The sequence below is a fragment of the Ursus americanus genome, chromosome 5 (assembly GCF_024610735.1).
Source record: "Ursus americanus isolate L20-20 chromosome 5, mUrsAme1.1.p, whole genome shotgun sequence".
Classification (NCBI taxonomy): domain Eukaryota; kingdom Metazoa; phylum Chordata; class Mammalia; order Carnivora; family Ursidae; genus Ursus; species Ursus americanus.
Genome location: NC_142131.1, coordinates 629,054 through 649,849, shown reverse-complemented (window position 1 = coordinate 649,849; position 20,796 = coordinate 629,054). Strand labels below are relative to the sequence as shown.

Sequence of the window (20,796 nt, the reverse complement as noted above, 5' to 3'; positions counted from 1 at the left end):
GTCAGGAATGGGAGAGGAGATGTGCACACAAAGGTACAAAATGTGTTTGTGCCACAAAAGAGATAGTATCAATGGAGCAAACAGGAGGGTGAATTGATTCTAGATGAGATGGTAGATTACTTCATGGAAATGTGTATTTAAGCTGAGCCTTGATTTGGACCAATAGAATATTTAGTAATCATTTACTTTAAGAAAAGTACATTATAGTTTATAAAATTTGTTCAGAATTATACATTTGATCTTAAACAGCTCTATATAATAATCCAAACAATTGTTCTCATTTTACAGATGAAAAAGTAGCCAAATTTTAGAATTAGCTAGGTGACTTATTCAAAGTCACAGAGCTACAAAATGAAAGATTCAGAACTTTGAGCCTTAGTCTTCAGTCTTTATATGCTGGAACCTTCTACTATATCACATTAGAGTAAAGGCAGAAGTCCTGTGTTTAAGGTTAGTTACAGAAATGGCTAAGTATTTAGTTTGATTGGACTATTATTGGGATGCAAGTTCTGAAATAAAGATTCAGCTATAGTGTGGTAGGCAGAATAATGGCTCCCCAGAGATGTCCACCTCTTAATCCCCAGAACCTGTAAATATGTTAGATTATGTAACAAAGGGGAATTGAGGTTGCAGATGGAATAAAGTCACTAATCAGGTAACCTGAAAATAGGGAGATTATCTGGGATTGTTGAGGTGGACCAGTGTAAGAGTCCTTGACATGAGTCTTTAAAAGTGTAAGAGGGAAGTAGAATGAGAGCCAAAGAAAGAGATGACAGAAGCAGCAAGGTCAGAGTGCTACAAATTGAGGACTCATCCACTGTTACTGGCTTTGGAGAGGGAGGAAGGAGGCCTTGAACCAAAGGAATGTATTTGGTCTCTGGAAGCTGGAAAGGACAAAACATTCTGCCTTAGGGCCTCCAAAAAGGAGGGCAGCTGTAGATACCTTGATTTTAGCTTAGACTTCTGAACTGCGAAAGTGTGAGGTAACACATTTTGTTGTTTTAAGCCATGGACTTCGTGGTAATTTGTTATGGCAGCCATGAGAAACTTACAAGTAGGAAGCCTTTTAGTGTAGGAAGACTAATTAATTAATTTGCTATTCAGGGCACTCCGTGATTAAACTCCAAGCTGTCTCAATACCACTGTTGGCAGTGGAAAGCCATGAAATGTTTTTTGAGTAGGGGTGTAAAAAACTGTTTTGGTATTTGCCAATTAGGAGAAAGATTGGAGGGAGAAAAACTACTTAAGCTTTAAATATTGGTGCTAGGAACATTTATTTTCAGAAATTTTTGCCTCTTGAGGTAACATAGAATATACAGGTAAGTAGAAGACTATGATTTTATCTCCCACTTAGTTTCTACATCACTAAAAATCCCATTGCCACTGTAACAATTCATCTCCTTTCCATGTCCTGTGAAAAATAAAGAAAAGATGGGAGAACCGGTCTTCATAACCAATTTGGCCTTTGAAATCAGTCTCATTTTATTCTCTTCTTACACTATTTTGTCTTACTGTAAATCTAAAGACCTGAGGTTTCTAAATGAATCTGAGCTTTATCTGATGGCTTATACCTGGAGAACTTAGATTTACACTGGCATGTGCTTTTTCAATATATAATTATAGTTGTATTATATATTATTATTATTATTATTTTTAAAGAAAAAAACTTTTGTTGATATCTGCATTGGCATAAATCTGTTCTATTTCACTATATCTGAGGTCTCCAGTAAAGGGAAAGAGTTAAATATTGACAAAACACAAGAGTCGATTAAGATAACAGAAAGGAACACTAATTTGAACTCCTTTTATACTAGTTAATAATGTTGCCCATATTCTTGTCAGTTTTTGAAATCACAAGTCTTAAAATTAGGCCAAACGTGTCTATGTTAAAATGGAATGCAAGATTTAAGACATTAAGAATTCTATTCATTTATTTAGTCATTAATTTTTTTAAGCTGTAGAAGGTTCAGAAGGTTTTCTTTTTTTAAGATGAACCCATGTGTTCATATTTATAACATTTACTTACTAACATTTACTAAAAAGAGTCAAATCTGATCATAAATGAACAGATAACTTGAAATCAAAGGCATGTTTATCAGCGCTGTCTTGCAATAGCCTTAACATACATTTATTTCTGTAGTGTTTCACTTTAATCAGAAAATATTTTTAGTGCATACATATATATGTAGTCTTAATGCTAACATTTTTATTTAAATAGGGATGGCAGGAGCTGTATTCTGAGATATATAAAATCATGGTAACACCAATTAATGTTTTAATGATCTTCATTGTGTTCAAACTTGGCCCAATACATTTTTATTGTATATGTTTTTAATTAATTGTTTTGAAAATAGCTAAATATATTTTAAAAATAAAATTCAAATCCAGGGTGCCTGGCTGGTTCAGTCGGTTGTCTGTCTTTGGTTGTCTGTCTTTGGCTCAGGTCATAATCCCAAGGTCCTGGGATTGAGCCTGCATCATGCTCCCTGCTCAGCAGGGAGTCTGCTTCTCCCTCTCCCTCTGCCCTTGCCCCCTGCTCATGCTGTTTCTCTGAAATAAATAAATAAATCTTTAAAATAAAATTCAAATCAAACTTTTGTGGAATACTTAAGGAGAAAATCTTACTGAATAATTCAGTTGGCAATATTGTAAAATATGAAGTTTTTATATTGGCTTACTTTTAGGTTTGAATTATCATGATTAATGGCCATGTAATGGTCAGAGCTTTCTCTAAAATTTTGTCATTTGAATCACTGATTGACTTGTGCAATACATAACAGTAAAAATTTAGACAAATATTTTGGCTACAAACTGCTTTACTAAATAACAGCTTGAATCATAGTCTGAGTCAAGAATAATAGAATTGTTTCTTAGGCGACTAAGAAGTTATTTTTAGGAGCTTCTAAAGTATATTCTTTGTTTTGAAGGATACTTTTTCTTTCCAGAAGTTTAGGCCTTATGAGGAATTATATATTCTGAATTTGTCACAAGTAGTTAGTGACTATATAAATAATTAAGTCTTGTTCAGTGAATCATGCACTTTCAGTAAGACTCTTGAAAGCCTTTTGTAAAACTAAGTCATCCTGACGAAAGGGCTATTTGAGATAGAGTCAAATTGACTCATGTTTCCTTCCTTTCAAATATGAGGGAGATTGTTTCTAAATATATTTAAACTTTTAATATATAATTTTTCTAATAGTAATATGTGGTCAGTGTTTGCTCATGTGTTCAACAAATATTTGGAGGATATTTGCTATATAAGATATATCTTATAATCTTATATGTAAGATTATAAGATAGACAAAAAGAAAAACTATTCAAAAGCACAAAGGAAAAAGAGAAGACTCCAAAATCCCAATTTCCAAGGATGACCACTGAGCACTGGTTGTGTGCACATCTATGAGCATTTTGCTATGTCTATTACTTTTCTAATTCATACAATTTTTAATAAAATGGAATTACTCCAAATATGCTGTTTAATAACTTGGTTCTTTTCATGCTATTAATTTAAAAAATTGAGAAAAGATCATAGTAAATAACATTTCCTTTAAAAACCTGAAATTAAATATCCTTTTAAATTTGAAATAGATCATATACGCACTGGTCTTCCCCCCCCCCCCATTTAAACCAAAATTGAAATATACTTTAAATTCTTGGCAACTTGAATTTGCCCTTCCTACTTATAAATATTGGTAATTTAAGCTTCACTTGGTTTGATTTAAATGAAATGTAGAATTTGCATTAATAAGTTTTAAGTTTCAGGTTAGTAGTAGCTGACAGCACTTCCTGTGTCAGGGACTGCTCTGAATACTGCATCATTTGTATTAACTACATACTTCTAGAGGAAATTGAAGCACTGAGCCTGTAAGTAACTAAAGTCTACCCAACTACTAAGTGGCGAGAGTAGACTGTGTGACTCCATCACTCTGATCTCGGCCACTCTATGCTGCCACCATGGCTTTTGTGGTAACTTTTTAATTCAAACATAGTTTGAGTGATTTACCTAACAAATCAGTGACTTGTAATGTAAAATTATTAGTTATAATGCATTTAATAGAATTCTTTTCTTCTGTGCTGCAAACATGTAAATCTCAGCAAATGAGATGTAATTTATTATTCACCCACCTACCTCCAGCATCTCACGCTAATCTTTCTGCCCTGTGGACGTCCCCCACCCCACCCTATTATGCTTGTCAGCTTCCTTGGCTTCTGTGCGTTGCCTGGGGACCCGACGGTGAGGGCGCACCCACCAGCACTAGATGCCGACTATGGTTCGGCTGCTGTGCGGCGGGGCGGGGCTTGGTGCCCTATTGCGGAGTGCGGGTCGGGAAGCCGAGCGTGAAGCAGCTGTGTAATCCGCTGGATGCGGACCAGGGCGCTCCCCATTCCCGTCGGGGACCCGCCGATTGGCTGGACGCGGGCACACGTGACCGACATGTGGCTGTATTGGCGCAGCCCGCCTGGGTGTCACTGGAGACGGAATGGAGGTGCTGCTGGGCTCGGAAATGGGGTAGGTGCTGGAGCTACGATGGCCCGGCTTGCTGTGGGGCGGGGGGGAGGGGGAGGCGATTCTCCCTCGCACTGTCTGAAACCGGTGGCCTTTCCTTGGCACAGGGTCCATTGCCACATGCCAAGCCAGGAGGCAGGGGCGTCTCCCCCCTCCCCCTCTACTGCAGCACAGGAGATGGATTTCCTGTGCTTCTGATCCAGGGTTTTTGACAGAAGAGGAAGAAGGGGGGAGGGTAGGACTTAAGGGGAGTCTGGTGAGAAAGAGCTGTTTTTGAAGCTACAAGGAGGTTTTGTTTTTATAATGCCTGTTGACAGAGTGCAATAACAGTATCTAAGGAAACGGGTAGAGGACAACAAAGAATGGAGCATATTCATGGCGAGGAGCAAAAGCTCAAGCCCATTGAAAGGCTTTTTTTCCTCCCTGGCCACAAGGACATATGCAGTGGTAGCCAAGAGGGGATACAAAGCTGCTGCTGATGGCTGATGTGAACCTAGTGGACAGGGCTACTTGGGAGAGGAGGAAGAGGAGGAGGCAGGTACTGCAGAGCTTGAGTGGTGGTTTTGGTTGGGGAAATTTTGATCACCAAAAGTGCCTGCTTTTGTAACACATCTAAATGAACTGTCTCTGAATAGGGTGGCAAAAAAATACCAGCGTCTTTGTTAGTTACAAGTCGAGATGGTAGTGGCTTTTTGTAGATGACTGCAGCAGTGCTCTTCTCCCTCTGTGAGGCTGAAAAGACAACTGCAGAGGAATAAGAAACCTTGCAGCAATGCTGGTGGTAGAAGTCCATTTACAAGAAGCCATGGTGTATAATTGCAACCTGAATGGGAGAAAAAAAATTTTAATTTTTTAAAGTAGGAAAAATACCGGGCTGAAATGTTTTGACAGTGAAATGTATCGGGCACTTTGATTCTACATCACAAAAGAGATGTTAAAATTCTTTGCTTTAACATAAATCCTATAGGAAATGTTAATAAATTATGTATGAAGCAGTGTGGCTCTTTTCCTTTGTTAGTGTAGCTTTATGCCATCAATTAGGTTATTCAGGAGTAAATCACTAAAATGTGAATTACTTTATGAAAAATTATAGTGACAGATTTTTCATAGGCTTAATATTTAAGATTTATATTAAGTAATTTTATATTACTCTTTAGTTACTTTTAGATATTGTTGAATAAACTCTAAAAGCAAATATTTTAAATTAAAGCACCATGGTTTTTCTTTTAGATGTATTTCTGTTTAGTAAATACTCGTAAGATATACGTGTTTTCATTGTACTTATTTTTTTTCTTAAATGTCTAGAAACATGTTTTCAGATTAAACATGGTTTTAAATACTTTTATCTTTATGCATATTATGGTAGCCAGTTTGCCACACCTCCCTACTCCCTGAACAGGATGGCAGTGGCTTTGTAAAGCCCTCCAGGATCAGTGACAGTGTCTCTTAAATTGTGCTTATATAGTAGAAAGTCTTCAGAGAACCTGGAATTTTGTTTCAGTAATTTTTTTTCAAAATAAGGAATTGAACTTGAATAAATTAGGCTATATAATATTTCCACTGATAAGGCAATTTTATTCTGTATTTAAACAGTTATTTCTGCTTCAAGAATTGTTTGATCATGGACATCAGGAATACAGTCCTTAAGATCTCTTTTTTAAATCTGATGGAAACTGTAACTAGAATTAAAGATGTCACATTAAAATTGCAAATGAAGTTTAATAGCTTATTACCATTTAGTTCTTTGAACCTCAAGTTAGGATAGTCTTTGAGAGTTTATGATTATCTTCTTCTACTATCTAAATAACTCAGTGTAGCATTATTTTCATTTTAAATGTTAAGAGTATTATTATGTTGTGACTTTATCCAAGGTCATGTATTGTATAAGGATGTAAAGAACATAGGTCTATAAAACTATTTCATAATATGTCTCATTACATAATGTACAAAACAGCATATAATAGAAATTACTTGAAAAGCAATATAAGTCATCGACAAATTATTCATTTGTAAGACAAAAAAATCTTACTTGGTGCTGAGTTTTTAACCATGATATAAGAATGCTTTGTAAAATACCTGATAGCAAGTAAATGGAGAGAGAGCAGTTTTTGTAATGACATTTGTAACATACTTTTTTTAAGATCATCTTACTAATCATACGCACACTTCTAAATAGAATAGCCTTAGATCGGGGTATTTTCTGGAATTAAATAAGAAATAACTAAAATAAGAAAAGTTGATTTCTTTCCCCTTGTGGTATGAAATACCTAATATAAGACTGAACTATTGGCTTTTGTGGTCTTTGAAATTGAAATTAAGGAATTCAAAAGTTAAATATTCATAAGTATGCCTGTGAACTGAAAGCTGTTTATTGATGCTCTGTGGATCTTTGTCTTATCATTTTTCTCTATTTTTTGCTGTCATTAGTTATACATAGTTTAGCCAGCCTTTTTGTATTAAATGGTCTCCTTAATTTCTTAATTTTGACCTTCCCCCTCTCCTTTGTTTTCTTTCTTTCTCTCTCTCTCCCTTTTTTTTTTATTGGTATTACAATCTGAGTGAAACATAACATAGCACACAAGGTGAGTTAGGGCATTTCAAGATGCCCTACCTGAGGGTGTACATTCACTGCGTGTTTGAGTACCTACTAAACGCCAGACCTGTAAAATGCTCTGGAGAGTCAAGTAAGACATGGAAACTTACCTCTAAGAAACATAATAGAACTAAGTGAAATGTTACTGCTAGTTAAACACTGATTACTTTGGCTACTCCTAGGATCTTTAAAGGTTTATATCCTCTAAAATATCTTCTAATTTAGAGGACTATGGTAGTTTGCTATGTGAAACACCACGCTTTGTAAAAATCTGCTTGGAATCACAGATAATTCTGAAAAGTAAATTTCTTTGAAGGGTCTGCAGTGTAAAATGAGAAGGTTAGATGAAGTGATTTCTAGATCTTCTAGTGCTCATAGTCAATATCTGTGGTTCTTGATTTCTGTAGAGTCAACTTCTAGAAGGAATATTACACCAGCTCTTGTTTTGGTATAGGTGGCATCTCACATGTGATGTATTAGATATGTTCTTGAAAATTGTTTTTTGTAAATCAAATCAAATCATGACATCATCAGTCCATGTAGGGCAAGCCTTATCCCCTTTATTCTCACACCATACTCCCACTCCCTTTTTAGGCACTCATTCAAATGTGTTCTGAAATATGAATCAGTTTTCAGGCTCCTGGGTGGCTCAGTCGGTTAAGCATCTGCCTTCAGCTCAGGTCATGATCCCAGGGTCCTGGGATCAAGCCCCACGTTGGGCTCCCTGCTCAGCGGAGAGTCTGCTTCTCCTCCCCCTGCTTGTGTTCCCTCTCCCTGTCTCTCTCTGTCTCTCTCAAATAAATAAATGAAATCTTTAAAAACATATGCAACAGTTCTTGTGAAATATTTTGCATCATTTTGTGTGCCTATTTTTTCTGTAGTTCATGAGGATTTTTCTTGTGGTAAAATATGTGTATCTAAAATTTACCGTCTTAACGTTTTTTGAGTATATAATAGTTCCGTGGCATTAGGTATATTCATATTGTTGTGAATGTACTACAGTCAGTCTCCAGAACTTTTTCATATTCCCCAACTGAAACTGTACCTGTTAAACACCACTCCCCATTTTTCCCTATCTACAGCCCTGGCACCCCCCCCTTTTTTTTTTTTTTCACTTTCTATAAATTTGACTTCCTAGGAACTTCGTATAAGAGGAATCATACAATATTTGTTCTTCTGTCACTGGCTTATTTCAGTTAGCATAATGTCTTCAGGGTTCATCCATGTTGTAGTGTGTGTACCCTTTTTAAGGCTGAAAATATACTACATTTTATTTATCCATTCGTCTGTGGTTGGACTCTTGGGTCACTTCCACCTTTGGCTATTGTAAATCATGCTGCTGTGAATGTGGGTGTACAGATAATCTCTTTAAGTCCCTGCTTTCATTTCTTTGGGATATGTATCCAAATTTGGCTTTTCTTTTTTTGGAGGGGAGGAGGGAGAGAGAGAGAATTTCAAGCAGGCTCCAGTGGAACCTTATGCGGGGCTCGATTTCACAACCCTGCGATCATGACCTGAACAGAAATCAAGAGTCAGATGCTTAACTGACTGAGCCACCCAGGCGGCCCATCTTAAATTTGTTTTGTAATTTACATAATTTGGAACATTTATAACTCAGTACTGTTTTTAAGATCTGTGTATTTTACTTTATGTCTGTCTAGTTTTGTGTGCTAACTTTTCTGTGTAGTGTTATGTAATATCTGTGACTATTCCTCTAGTGAAGGTTCTAGGTTTTTTCCAAATCTCTTTTACCACAAACACTGTTATGGTGTGCATCCTTCTACATGACTCTTTTTAGACTATGCTAGTTACATATCCATATAACAACTTACCCCAAATCTTAGTGGCTTAAACAACAAATATTTATTATTTTAGAGTTTCTATGGAGCAGAAATTCAGGAATGTCTTAGTTGTGTGGTCTGGCTCAGAATTTCTCATGAAGTTGCAGTCACGATGTCAGCCAGGGCTACAGTCATCTAAAGTGTTAACTAAACTGGAGGATCCACTTTCAGGGTGGCTCACTCACATAGTCTGTTTCTCTTGACTGTTGGCAAGAGGCCTCAGTGCTTTGCAATAGGCCTCTCCATGGAGCTGCTTGAATATCTTCATGACGGGTCAGCTGGCTTCTTCCACTGATCCCAGAGAGAAAGAACAAGAAGGAAGCCATCTATGACACAGTCTCGAAAACCACACTGCTATTGTATTTTCTTTATTAGAAGTGAGTCATTATTAAGTCCAGCCCACATGAAAGGAGATAAATTAAGCTCTACCTTTTGAAGGTATAGAGTCAAAGAAATTGTGGGTATATCTTAAGATCACTACATGGCCAGTAAGAAGTTTCAGTGGAATTTTTTCCTAGGAGAAGGATCATTGGATCATAGGGCATTTTTTCCTATTGCTGTTGTTAACAAATTACCACAGATTTGGTGGTTTAACACAGCACAGGCTTACTTTCTTATAGCCCTAGAGGTCAGAAGTCTGAAATGGTTTTCACTGGCCCAAAATCAAAATAGCAGCGGTGCTGCACTTCTTCCAGAGGCTATAGAGGAGAAACCATTTCCTTTTTTCTAGCTTCTAGAGGCCACCTGTACTGGCTTGTGGTCCCTTCCTCTATCTTCAGTGCCAATAGCACACTAAATCTCTCTCTGACCCTTGCTTCTGTTGTTACTTATGCTTCTCTGACTCTGACCCTCCCATCTTCTTAGAAGAGCCCTTGTGGTTACCTGAGGTCCACCTCTGTAATTCAGGAAAATCTCCCCATGTTAAAACTTCTAACTTAATCACATCTGCAAAGTCCCTTTAACCATGTAAAGTAACATGTTCATGGGCTTCAGGGATTAGGATGTGGACATCTTTGTGGGGCCATTTTGTCTGATATATATATGTGTGTGTGTGTGTGTACATACATATACACACATACACAGTTCTTTTTTTTTTTTAGGCTGAAGTTTTGGAGTTTGGGGATTTTTTTTGAGTTATACTTTGGTGAATGTTACTTTTTTAGGTAAATTCACATTTTCATTTACCATATTTATTTAATTTATAGTATATAATGTCACTCATGTGGTAAATAAATAGAACATTGAAGAATCTTAAAATACATTTCCAGCAGCTATTTTTAGATTCTTGGTTTTATTATCACTTAATTTGTGTCAGTATATTAGCTACTTCTGAGATAGATTATAATAGAAAGTGAGAAACGTTAAAGCAACATGGCCTTGTACCTTTTAGGCTCGTTATCACACCATTTCTGTAGCTACTCTGTCCAAACCTCCTCTTCCTCACATAGAGAAATCACCTAGCCACATGTGGTTCCAGTCCATATTTACGCTCTTACCCCTCCCTCTTTTCCCTGATTCCTCTGCACTGAATTTCAGCTAAATTAAACTGCTATCTATTCCCCCAAATATACATCATTTTTCCAACCCCTGAACTTTGATTATGCTGTTCTGTTTTCTGAAATACTGTCCTCTCACATTTATGTTTATTAGCAATTATGCCATCTTTCAGGTCCCTTCTTAAATGCTTTTACATTCTGAACGCTTTTCCTAATTTTCTGAGCAAGGTGTAACTACCATAGTGTTCTATCAAATGTTTTTAAATACAAATTTGCCTTTGAATTGTAGGTAATTTGTATTTTAGCCTGGGTCCCCTGCAAGTCAGGATCTTGAGACAAAGCTTTGGGTGAAGGGAAGTGACCCAGGAGTAGACTAGAAGGAATTAAGTAGCAAAGAGGGACAGCCAGCATAAGTATATGTTCTCAAGTTGGTCACCACTTTGGACAACTGTGGCTTGATCTGTCAGGACTTTCTGAGGAACCACGTAGAATTGTCCAACCATAGGGAAGAATTATACTAGCTTCCACTTCCCTTTAGTCAAGGATTGCTCCATCAAATGTTCGTTCTTTCATAGGTTGTACATGCATGAATGTTGGGGACCCATACTGGGGTATCTCTAGGAGAGAATGCAGAAGATACCTGGTGCAGCTAATGTACCATCAGTTTACATCAGCCGTGAGCTGATTGATGCACCAATGACTAGAGTTAAAGGAAGCCAGAAGAATGTAAGGTGGGACGCAAACATCTGATACATTTGTATACTGACCCAATTTACCTTTGCTACTAGAATATTACTCCTTTGCTAGGTAATAAGATACTTGAGAGTAAGGAATGTGTCAACGTATCTTTCCCTGCTAGTCTTGTAAGGCTCTTGTGACAGAGTACCACAGACTGGTGGCTTAAAACCATGGAAATCTATTCCCTGACAGTTCTGGAGGCTAAAAGTCCAAAATCAAGGTGTCCTTAAGGTTGGTTCCTTTTGGAGAAACTGAGAGAGAATCTGTTCCATGCCTCTCTCCCTAGCTCCTGATAGTTGCTGGCAGTCTTTGGCATTCCTTTCCTTGCACCTCTCTTTCTCCAGTCTTTGCCTCCATTGTCACATGGTGTTTTCTTGAGGTCTCTGTGTCCATTTCTTCCCATAGCCTTCCTTTAAGGATACCAGTCATTGGATTGAGAGGCCACCCTAGGGGCGCCTGGGTGGCTCAGTCGTTAAGCGTCTGCCTTTGGCTCAGGGCGTGATCCCAGGGTCCTGGGATCGAGCCCCGCATCACGCTCCCTGCTCCGCTGGGAGCCTGCTTCTTCCTCTCCCACTCCCCCTGCTTGTGTTCCCTCTCTCACTGGCTGTCTCTGTCTGTCAGATAAATAAATGAAATCTTAAAAAAAAAAAAAAAAATAGAGGCCACCCTAATCCAGTAAGACTTTATCTTAACTTGATTACATGTGTAGAGACGCTGTTTTCAAATAAGGTCACTTTTCAGAGATACTAGGGGCTAGCTACCTGTGACTCAACATATCTTTTTGGGGAACACAATTCAAGCTACAAAATCTCCTTATAATATGTGTATGGTGTCTTGTGAATAATAAGTTCTCAAATGTTTGTTGATTTGAATTGTACAGCCACAGAGAGAATCCATCATCTCACTGTTTTAATGGGAAAGTCATCTTGGACATTCTTTGAATCTGTACGCTCGTTTTCTCTCCTTTGCCTCCCGTAGCTGATAAAGCACTACTTCAGTTTATTCTTGCATGTATTTGTCTTTTTGTGGCTGTCATAGAATAAAGCATTTTGGGAATTACAGAAGCTAAGTATTCAATAATAAACCTTGTCTTAAAGGTGGAGAAACAAAACTCACTAAAGTAAAATGGAATAATTAGAGCATAGGTAAGCCAAGTTTTGTGGTATTTACTGTACAGTCAGCAGAAGACTCATTATTGGCTGGAGGGGACAGGAAGGTGTTACGTAAGGCAACAGAACTGGGCCTTAAAGGAGGGAGATACGTTAGCAAAACAGAGGAAAAAAGGATGGGGTATTCAAAAAGGAGATGAATTGTGAACAAAGTACAAAATAGTCTGTACGGAATAATGACGAGGGACTTTATATTGAGACCTAATAGAAAATAAGTTTGGAGGGTAGACTGTTATCAGGTATAACAGGTCATGAAAGCCACATAGCGGTAGTATTATATTATATGGTCTTAAAAAGCATGAGCATTAGAAACAAATAGGAGTTTGAATTCTGGCTTAGCAGCTTGATTTGTGTTCTTAGGAAAGTTACTTAACATTTTGAAATTCCATCTTCCTTAACTCTAAAATGGTAAGTGATACCTGCCTCACAATTTTGAAGAGTGAATGAGATGTATATGTAAAAATATGTAGGGCACTTATACTACATAGCATATTGTAAGTATGCAATAAATGGTAGGCTTTCTAAATTTAACATACCAAATACACAGAAAACCACACGTATAGAGGATTTAAATGATAAAACTTCTTATACTTTTTCCTTTTTTTAAATTTCAGTGGGATATTTATGAAAATCATGTTCTTAGCTATAAGGTAAACCCTAAAAAATTTTTCCAAATAATAGCAGTTTTGTAGGCAGCAGTCTCCAATCAGTCTAATAAATAAATTAGTGGCAATAAAAAAAATGACACAAAAGTCATCTTATACACCTAATAATTAAGAAGGATCTTCCAGGTACCCCCTAGATCAAAGAGGAAATGTATTGAAATTATAAATTATCAAGAAATAAATAAAGAGGAAAACACTTCTGTGAAAAATGAACAGATTAGTAAAATCCTAAAACTGGAGCAAGTATGGTTTACTGCAGACATGGAGGAAGATGGCTCTAAATGAGAAAATCTTATAATTGACAGCAACAAATTAAAAGAAAAAACTATATAGTTCTATATTATATGAAAAGGTGTTATAAGAGCATTTAGAAACTACTCCTAATAAAAACTTAAAGGAAAGGGCACCTGGGTGGCTCAGTTGGTTAAGCACCTGCCTTCAGCTTGGGTCGGATCCAGCCCCATGTCAGGCTCCCTGCTCAACGGGGAGTCTGTTTCCTCCTCTCCCTCTGCTCCTCCCCCTGTTCGTGCTCTCTCTCTCTTTCTCACTTTCTCTCTCTCTCAAATAAGTAAGTAAAATCTTAAAAAAAACAACCAACAAACTTAAAGGAAAATACCTAAAAAATATTTATGAAATCTTAAGAGTAAGACTATAAAATGGTGAAACACTAAACCATTCCTATTAAAATCAGGGATAAGATCACTATTCAGCATTACTTTGAAGTTTCCAGGTAACAAGAAAAAGAAACAAGGTATAAATACTGGGAAAGAAGAGACAAAATGAACTTTAATTATAAATTATATGATTATACCCAGAAAATCCACAAGAAAAACTATTAGAATTCATGGGATAATTTGAAAAGTTGGGTACATAAGGGGTATGTATTAAATAAAATCAGTAACTTTTTATCTGTACTAGAAATACCTGTCATGGAATGGTGGTGTTTATTCACAACAAAAAAAACCAGAAATAAATTTGATAAGAAAAGGCATAGAGGGCGCCTGGGTGGCTCAGCCGTTAGGCTTCTGCCTTCCGTTCAGGTCATGATCGAACCCGCATCAGGCTCCCTGCTGGGAAACCCTGCTTCTCCCTCTCACACTCCCCTTGCTGGTGTTCTCTCTCTCTCTGTCTCTCTCTGTCAGATAAATAAATAAAATCTTTAAAATAAAAAAAGAAAAGGCATAGAACCTTCTCTTGAAAAAAAACTAGAAAATTTGATTGAAGGACCTGAATTATTTATGACACAGAGAGCTAAGATTTAGTGTCATAGAAATGTAATCTGTCTCAAATTAATATAAATGTATGCAGTGACCGTTCTAAGTATACCTGAGAATTTAGCATATGATAAAAATACATTTATGTTCAGTGGAAAGGAAATGTTTTAATAAATAGTGTGATTGGTTATCCATATGAGAGACGATAAAGTACTACCTATTCATACAATACGTAAAAATAGAAATTCTATGTGAATTAAAGACCTTAATGTACAATAGAATTTCTGATGCCAGCTAGTAAATTAATCACTTGTATTTGTCATCTCTTTCTCCCAAGACCCCATTCAAGTGATGGTAAAAATAAATTTTTAAAGATATGTATTTATAATGCCATAGAGTGAGAGGGAGCCAAATAGAGATTTGCAACAAATTTCTGGAAGACGAAGAAACCATGGAAATTAAAAATGATTGCTGAGAATTAATCAAGGACCTAAGACTTCCTAGTTCTCTGTTCTTTTCCAGCATAGCAGATTATTTCCTGTTATTTAAAAGTGAAATATTAATCTTGAAAATTTTTAATAGCCTTTGAAATTATTTGTCATACCTTGGGGTGTTTAAAAGCCAGAATTGGGAATTTGTGCTCTGGGCCAGGGGTCAGCAAACCACCACTGTTTTTGTAAACTAAATTTTATTGGAACATGGTCATGTCCATTTTTTTTTTTAAGATTTTATTTATTTATTGAGAGAGCATGTACTTGAGTGAGCGGAGAGGCAGAGGGGGAGAGAGAGAGAGAATCTCAAGCAAATTGCCTGCCAAGCCAAGAGCCCAATGCCAGGCTTGATCCCAGGACCCCAAGATCATGACCTGAGCCAAAATCAAGAGTTGGACGCTTAACCAACTGAGCCACCCAGGCACTCCTGGTCACGCCCATTTATTTAAGTATTATCTGTGGCTGCTTTTGCATTAGAAGCAACAAAGGTAGTTATGACAGAAATCATAGGGCCCGTAAAGCATTTTTTATTACCTGATCTTTGCAGAAAATGTTTATCAGCCTGTTTCACATAATTTTGGTGGCCATCTGGGAGCTTGACTTCACTTGGGATGGGCTTGGGAGCCTAACCAAATTAAGTAGCCATTTACAGAATGTAAGAAAGGAAGGAGTAGGCAAAGAATATAGCAGATAAGAAACTGAACATCGTGACTTTTTGGGTCTTAATAGAGAATAGGAAGAGAAGTAGGATAGAAGATAAGAACCTGCATTTGTTGTTAAATAAAGAGAAAAGAATTAAAAATAGGTGAGGGGCTCTGCTTGGAATTGAAATTTTTTTTCAGTATATTAATCTTTTATCTGACAAACTTGTCAAATTTTCATGTTTAAGATTTTTCTGGAGCACCTGGGTGGCTCAATTAAGCGTCTGCCTTCAACCCAGGTCATGATCCCAGAATCCTGATATCATGTCCCACTTTGGGCTCCCTGCTTCTCTCTCTGCCTCTCCCTCTGCCGTTTCCTTCTGCTTGTGCTCTCCCGCTCGGTCAAATAAATAAATAAAATCTAAAAAAAAAAAAAGATGTTTCTGTTTTATTTCTGCCTTTCCACTCATTATTCTTTCTGATAATTTACTGTGCTAATTAGGACTTCAGGATTATGTTGAATAAAAGTGTTTAATAGTAGACAACCTTATCTTGTTCCCGATTTTAGAAAAAGAATGTCTCGGATGCCTGGGTGGCTCAGTCGGTTGAATGTCTGCCTTCTGCTCAGGTCATGATTCCAGGGCCCTGGGATCGAGTTCCCCATCGGGCTCCCTGCTCAGTGGGGAGTCTGCTTCTCCCTCTGCCCCCACCCCTACTCATGCACTCTCTCTCTCACTCTTTCTCTCTCTCAAAAATAAATAAAATCTTTTTAAAAAAATAAAATAAAAGAATGTCTCTAACATTTCACTATTAAAAATGTTTACTGTACCTTTTTGGCAATTTCCCTCTTTCCAGTTTATTAAGAGTTTTTATCTTGAATAGCTAATGACTTTTATCAAATGTTTTTTCTTTGCATATTGAGATGATCATATGACTTTTCTTCTTTAGTATTTTATTTTCTTAAGATTTTATTTATTTACTAGAGAGAGCAAGTATACACATGCACAAGCACATGAGCAGGGGGAGGGGCAGAAGGAGAGGGAGAAGCAGAGTACCTGTGAGCAGGGAGCCCAAGGCAGGCCTCCATCCTAGGACCCTGAGATCATGACCTGAGCTGAAGGTGGATGCTTAACCGACTGAGGCACCCAGGCACCCCTTTTCTTTAGTATTTTAATGTAGTGAATGACACATAAATGATCTAATGTTAAACTATCCTTGCATTCATAGAACAAACTCATCCTGTTTCTGCTGTAGTTTCTTTACTGTATACTAGTATATTCTGTTTCCTGATACTTTGTTCAGGATTTTTATATCAACATTCATGATAATATCAGCCCCTAATTATTTTCATACTACCTTTGACTTTCATATCACGATTATGTTTGCCTCATTGAATACATTAGGGAATATTTATTATTTCTATTCTTGGGAAAGTTTTTATAAGGTCAGAATGATTTGTTTCTTAAACGTTTGGTTTTTTTGTGTTGGGAGGAGAAGGGAGAAAATATTTAACTACTGTTCTAATTTTTCAATAGTTATAGGACTATTAAGATTTTCTGTTTCTTCTTAAATCAGCCTCCCCCCCATCCCTCACATTTTGTTCAGGTTCTTTGGTCTCTTCTCTCTGTGTAATCATATTTAGCCTTTTCAAAGAACCAACTTTTTGCTTTTATCTTCAAACTACCAAAGGGTAGGCAATAAAAAGGAAGGCTGCTTCTCAGCAGACCTCAGACCTTTTATTTCTACAGGCAGTGACTGTATTTTTGCGTATCCTTTCAATGACATTTTTTATCCTTACACAGTTCTTTTATTTTTAATATAACAGGATGGACCATATGGGATGTAGAGACTTTTCTTTCTTTCTTTCTTTCTTTCTTTCTTTCTTTCTTTCTTTCTTTCTTCCTTTCTTCCTTTCTTCCTTTCTTCCTTTCTTTCTTCCTTTTTTTCCTTAACATCAGCCTCGTTCTTTTTAATGCCAATGTAGTATTCCACTGCATGGTTGTATCCTACTTATTTAAAAGTAGTTACGCTTTTATACCAGATAAAAACCTTCCCAGTTGCTTGAAGTAACCCGATATAGTAAGAGACATCATCACTTCAGAGAACTCCTTGAAAGAGAGGGTATATTCCATTTAAATATCTTTAATTAAAAAACAAAACTGTTTTCATAATTTAAATGCCATGTAATATTCTTAAACATTTAAATCTCTGTTCCTTTTGTACTTTACCTTAGTATGTAGTATGAGGAGTAGGTGTAATTTTATCTTGTTTCTTATGGCTGCCCTTTTGCCTAATGTCATTTATTTAAAGTCCATCTTTTCACATGTATTTGAGGTGCTGCCTTCATTATGACTAAATTTACATACATTGACTTCTGGGTTTGTGTCTGTGTGCATGCATGTGTTCCCATGGTTGATCTATTCATACGACAATATCATAGGTTTTAAAAGCTTTTGTATTTTTGAAGTAACTTTGGACTTATAAAGAGTTGGAAAAATAGGGGCACCTGGGTGGCACAGCAGTTAAGTGTCTGCCTTCGGCTCAGGGCGTGATCCCGGCGTTATGGGATCGAGCCCCACATCAGGCTCCTCTGCTGGGAGCCTGCTTCTTCCTCTCCCACTCCTCCTGTTTGTGTTCCCTCTCTCGCTGGCTGTCTCTATCTCTGTCGAATAAATAAATAAAATCTTTAAAAAAAAAAAAAAGAGTTGGAAAAATAGAACCGTAAGTTCCTGTATACCCTTCACTCAGCTTCCCCGCTTCCCTTAATGTTGACATCTTACATATCCACAGTACAAGTATCAGACTGAAGGAATTAATGTGTTGGTACAATGCAGTTAACTGTGCGCTGTTTTATTTATAAAGTGTTGGTACAGGGTGTGCGTAGTACGTGCTCCATATGTAGTAGGTCTAGTCCTTCTTTCATATTCGCCTTTTTGGCTTGTTTTCCCAAATGTCTAGCTGCAGAAGACAAAATGAAAACAAATCTTACATAGCATATTTATTGGGAGTGCATAAGATTTATAAATTAAGTTGGGGGGAAATGACATCTACATGGTACTGAATCTTTATATGCATGAGTAAAGTATATTTATTGTTTTCCTCATATATGTTTTGGACTCTTTGTTCAGTTTATGCCTAAGTATTTTATACTTCTAAAAATTATAAATAGGACCTTTCCTTCCATTTCATCTTCTATCTGATTTCTCTTCGCACATGAAGGAAAGATTTCTATATATTTTGGACTTCACTAAATTACTCAATTATCATATTATAGTAATATTTAGTTAATTCTTTGGGATAGTCTAGGTATATAATTAGGTCATCTGCCAATAGTATTCCTTTCTAACTTCATTCTTTAATTGTGCGGGCTAGTATAATGAGTAATAGTGGTAAAAATGGGCTTCTCCTCACTTTAGGAATAGATCTACTGTTTCCACATTAAGTGTGGTGCTGGCCTTCCAGCTGATATGGATCATATTAAAGAAGAGCCCTTTTACATTCAGCATTCTCAACAAGAGTGGGCATCAGTTTTGTAGATCATCTTTGGCATAATCATAGTTTGTTTTTTTTTCTGTGTAGATTTTGGATTTTCTATCTCAGGGTTAATTTTGATAAATTACATTTTCTAGAAAAATATTTAAGTTTTCAAATATATTTGCCTATAGTTGAACAAAGTAGCCTTACGATTCTTTTGCTTTCTTCTCTTTCTGTTGGTATTTTTCTCTTATTGCAAGCTAAAAGTGCTAGCAAGTATGTATTTTTAATCCATCAAAACAAAACAATAAAAACAGTTCCACTAATTTAAAAAAAAAAAAAAAGTGGGGGCGCCTGGGTGGCACAGCGGTTAAGTGTCTGCCTTCTGCTCAGGGCGTGATCCCGGCGTTATGAGATCGAGCCCCACATCAGGCTCCTCTGCTATGAGCCTGCTTCTCCCTCTCCCACTCCCCCTGCTTGTGTTCCCTCTCTTGCTGGCTGTCTCTATCTCTGTCGAATAAATAAATAAAATCTTAAAAAAAAATAAAAATAAAAAAATTTAAAAAAAGTGATCCCAAACTTCTTACATTATTAATAATAACAATAACTCCAAATTTAATTCTAATTGAATATCCTCTTGCCAGTCTGAAACCTTTTTTACTACTTGCATTAATTTCTTAGGATACTTGTAAGTTTGTTTTTCAGTGAACATTTGAATAGAAGTCTAAATAAGAGTCCTTTGCTTTCTTCTCCCCTACCCTACTCTTCTGGGGTGAGGGTCTCTTTAATGGGCATCTTGACACTACAGAAAAACAAATTGGGATGTTTGCATACACTGATTAAAGTGAAAGATTCAGAGGTTTTTCCCCATTTCATGAGATAAATTTTGATTTTTTTTAACATTGAGTGACTTGCAGTTAAGGTGCATTTCGTATGAAATTCTAATGATTGCATAAAAGGTATTCTCATGTAAATTTATGATTTCTCGAATTTTGCATAAAGCAGTTTTGATTTAGGGAACAGTGATTGCAACATCTTAAAAGGATACAAGGAAGTATTACTCCATGAAACATCTTTTTCCCATCGAATTATATGAAATACCCTGCTTTCTAGAGCAGAAATTACTTTAATGCTTGTGATCCTGGAGGCCGTGGCAGGGAAGATGTTGGAATGTTTTAATTGTCCATTTGAAGGGTTGGATTTTTCCCCTTCAATAAAGAGCACTTCATCTATGCTCATTTTGCCTATCTGGCTCTTTCTGTGATTGTGTAAGGTTATAACCTCCATATCTTTAACATACCTGTGTATCCCTGTCTCTTTCTCTGTGTTACTGCCTTTTATATTGTTTTATTATCTTAGTGCAAAATTGCCTGTTAAAGTTTTATTTGAAGTAAATAATTTCAGGGCTTGCAATATTAAATTCTGTCAGATCCCCACATCTGTTACATAGTTTTTAATGTGCTATATATTTTCAGACCTGCTTGTTAATGTGATGACATAAAGCAGATAAATGATCATACCTATGAATTTCTCCTTCATTTTTGAGATGTCTCTGTCCTTTTCAAGTAACTAAATTACTTCTTTACCTCTTGTCCCTTGGTCAGGGGGCAGAAACTTGTAACAATAGGTTGACATTAGATCTTACTAAGGAAGATATGTTACATGTGTATTTTTATAGCATAACATATTTACATAGCACTTTTCAGCCTGCCTTTTCTTCCTTAATTCTAATAGTATCCCTGTAAATAATATTTGTGCAGGTAGTAGATAACCATTTTACCAATGGCGAAATGAATTAAAATGAAGGGGCAAAGTAAACCATGACCAACCCTGAAATTAAGACCTGTGTTTCCAAATACAAATCTAGTTCTCATTGTTTTCAATCATAAAGACTTTTATGAGTGATTGCCCACCTCCCAGGACTTACTTTCCTCCTGAGATGACAGTGGGTTGCATCAGATTTACCA

The 20,796-nt window shown here is 36.6% G+C and overlaps 1 protein-coding gene across 13 annotated transcripts in view; it reads left to right on the top strand.

Annotated features, from left to right (window-relative positions):
• APC (APC regulator of Wnt signaling pathway) overlaps positions 1-20,796 on the top strand; it is a 300,467-nt gene that overhangs the window by 200,377 nt on the left and 79,294 nt on the right. The window contains exon 1 of one of the 13 annotated variants that reach the window (XM_087861919.1): positions 4,309-4,510. The exons of 11 other annotated variants lie outside the window; for them this stretch is intronic. In XM_087861919.1, coding sequence (XP_087718045.1) covers positions 4,364-4,510 — 147 coding nt within the window. In that variant the 5' untranslated portion in view covers positions 4,309-4,363. Of the gene's footprint in view, positions 1-4,308; positions 4,511-20,796 lie in introns of those variants that run through there. One more of the 13 variants, XM_045777274.2, reaches the window with a different exon arrangement.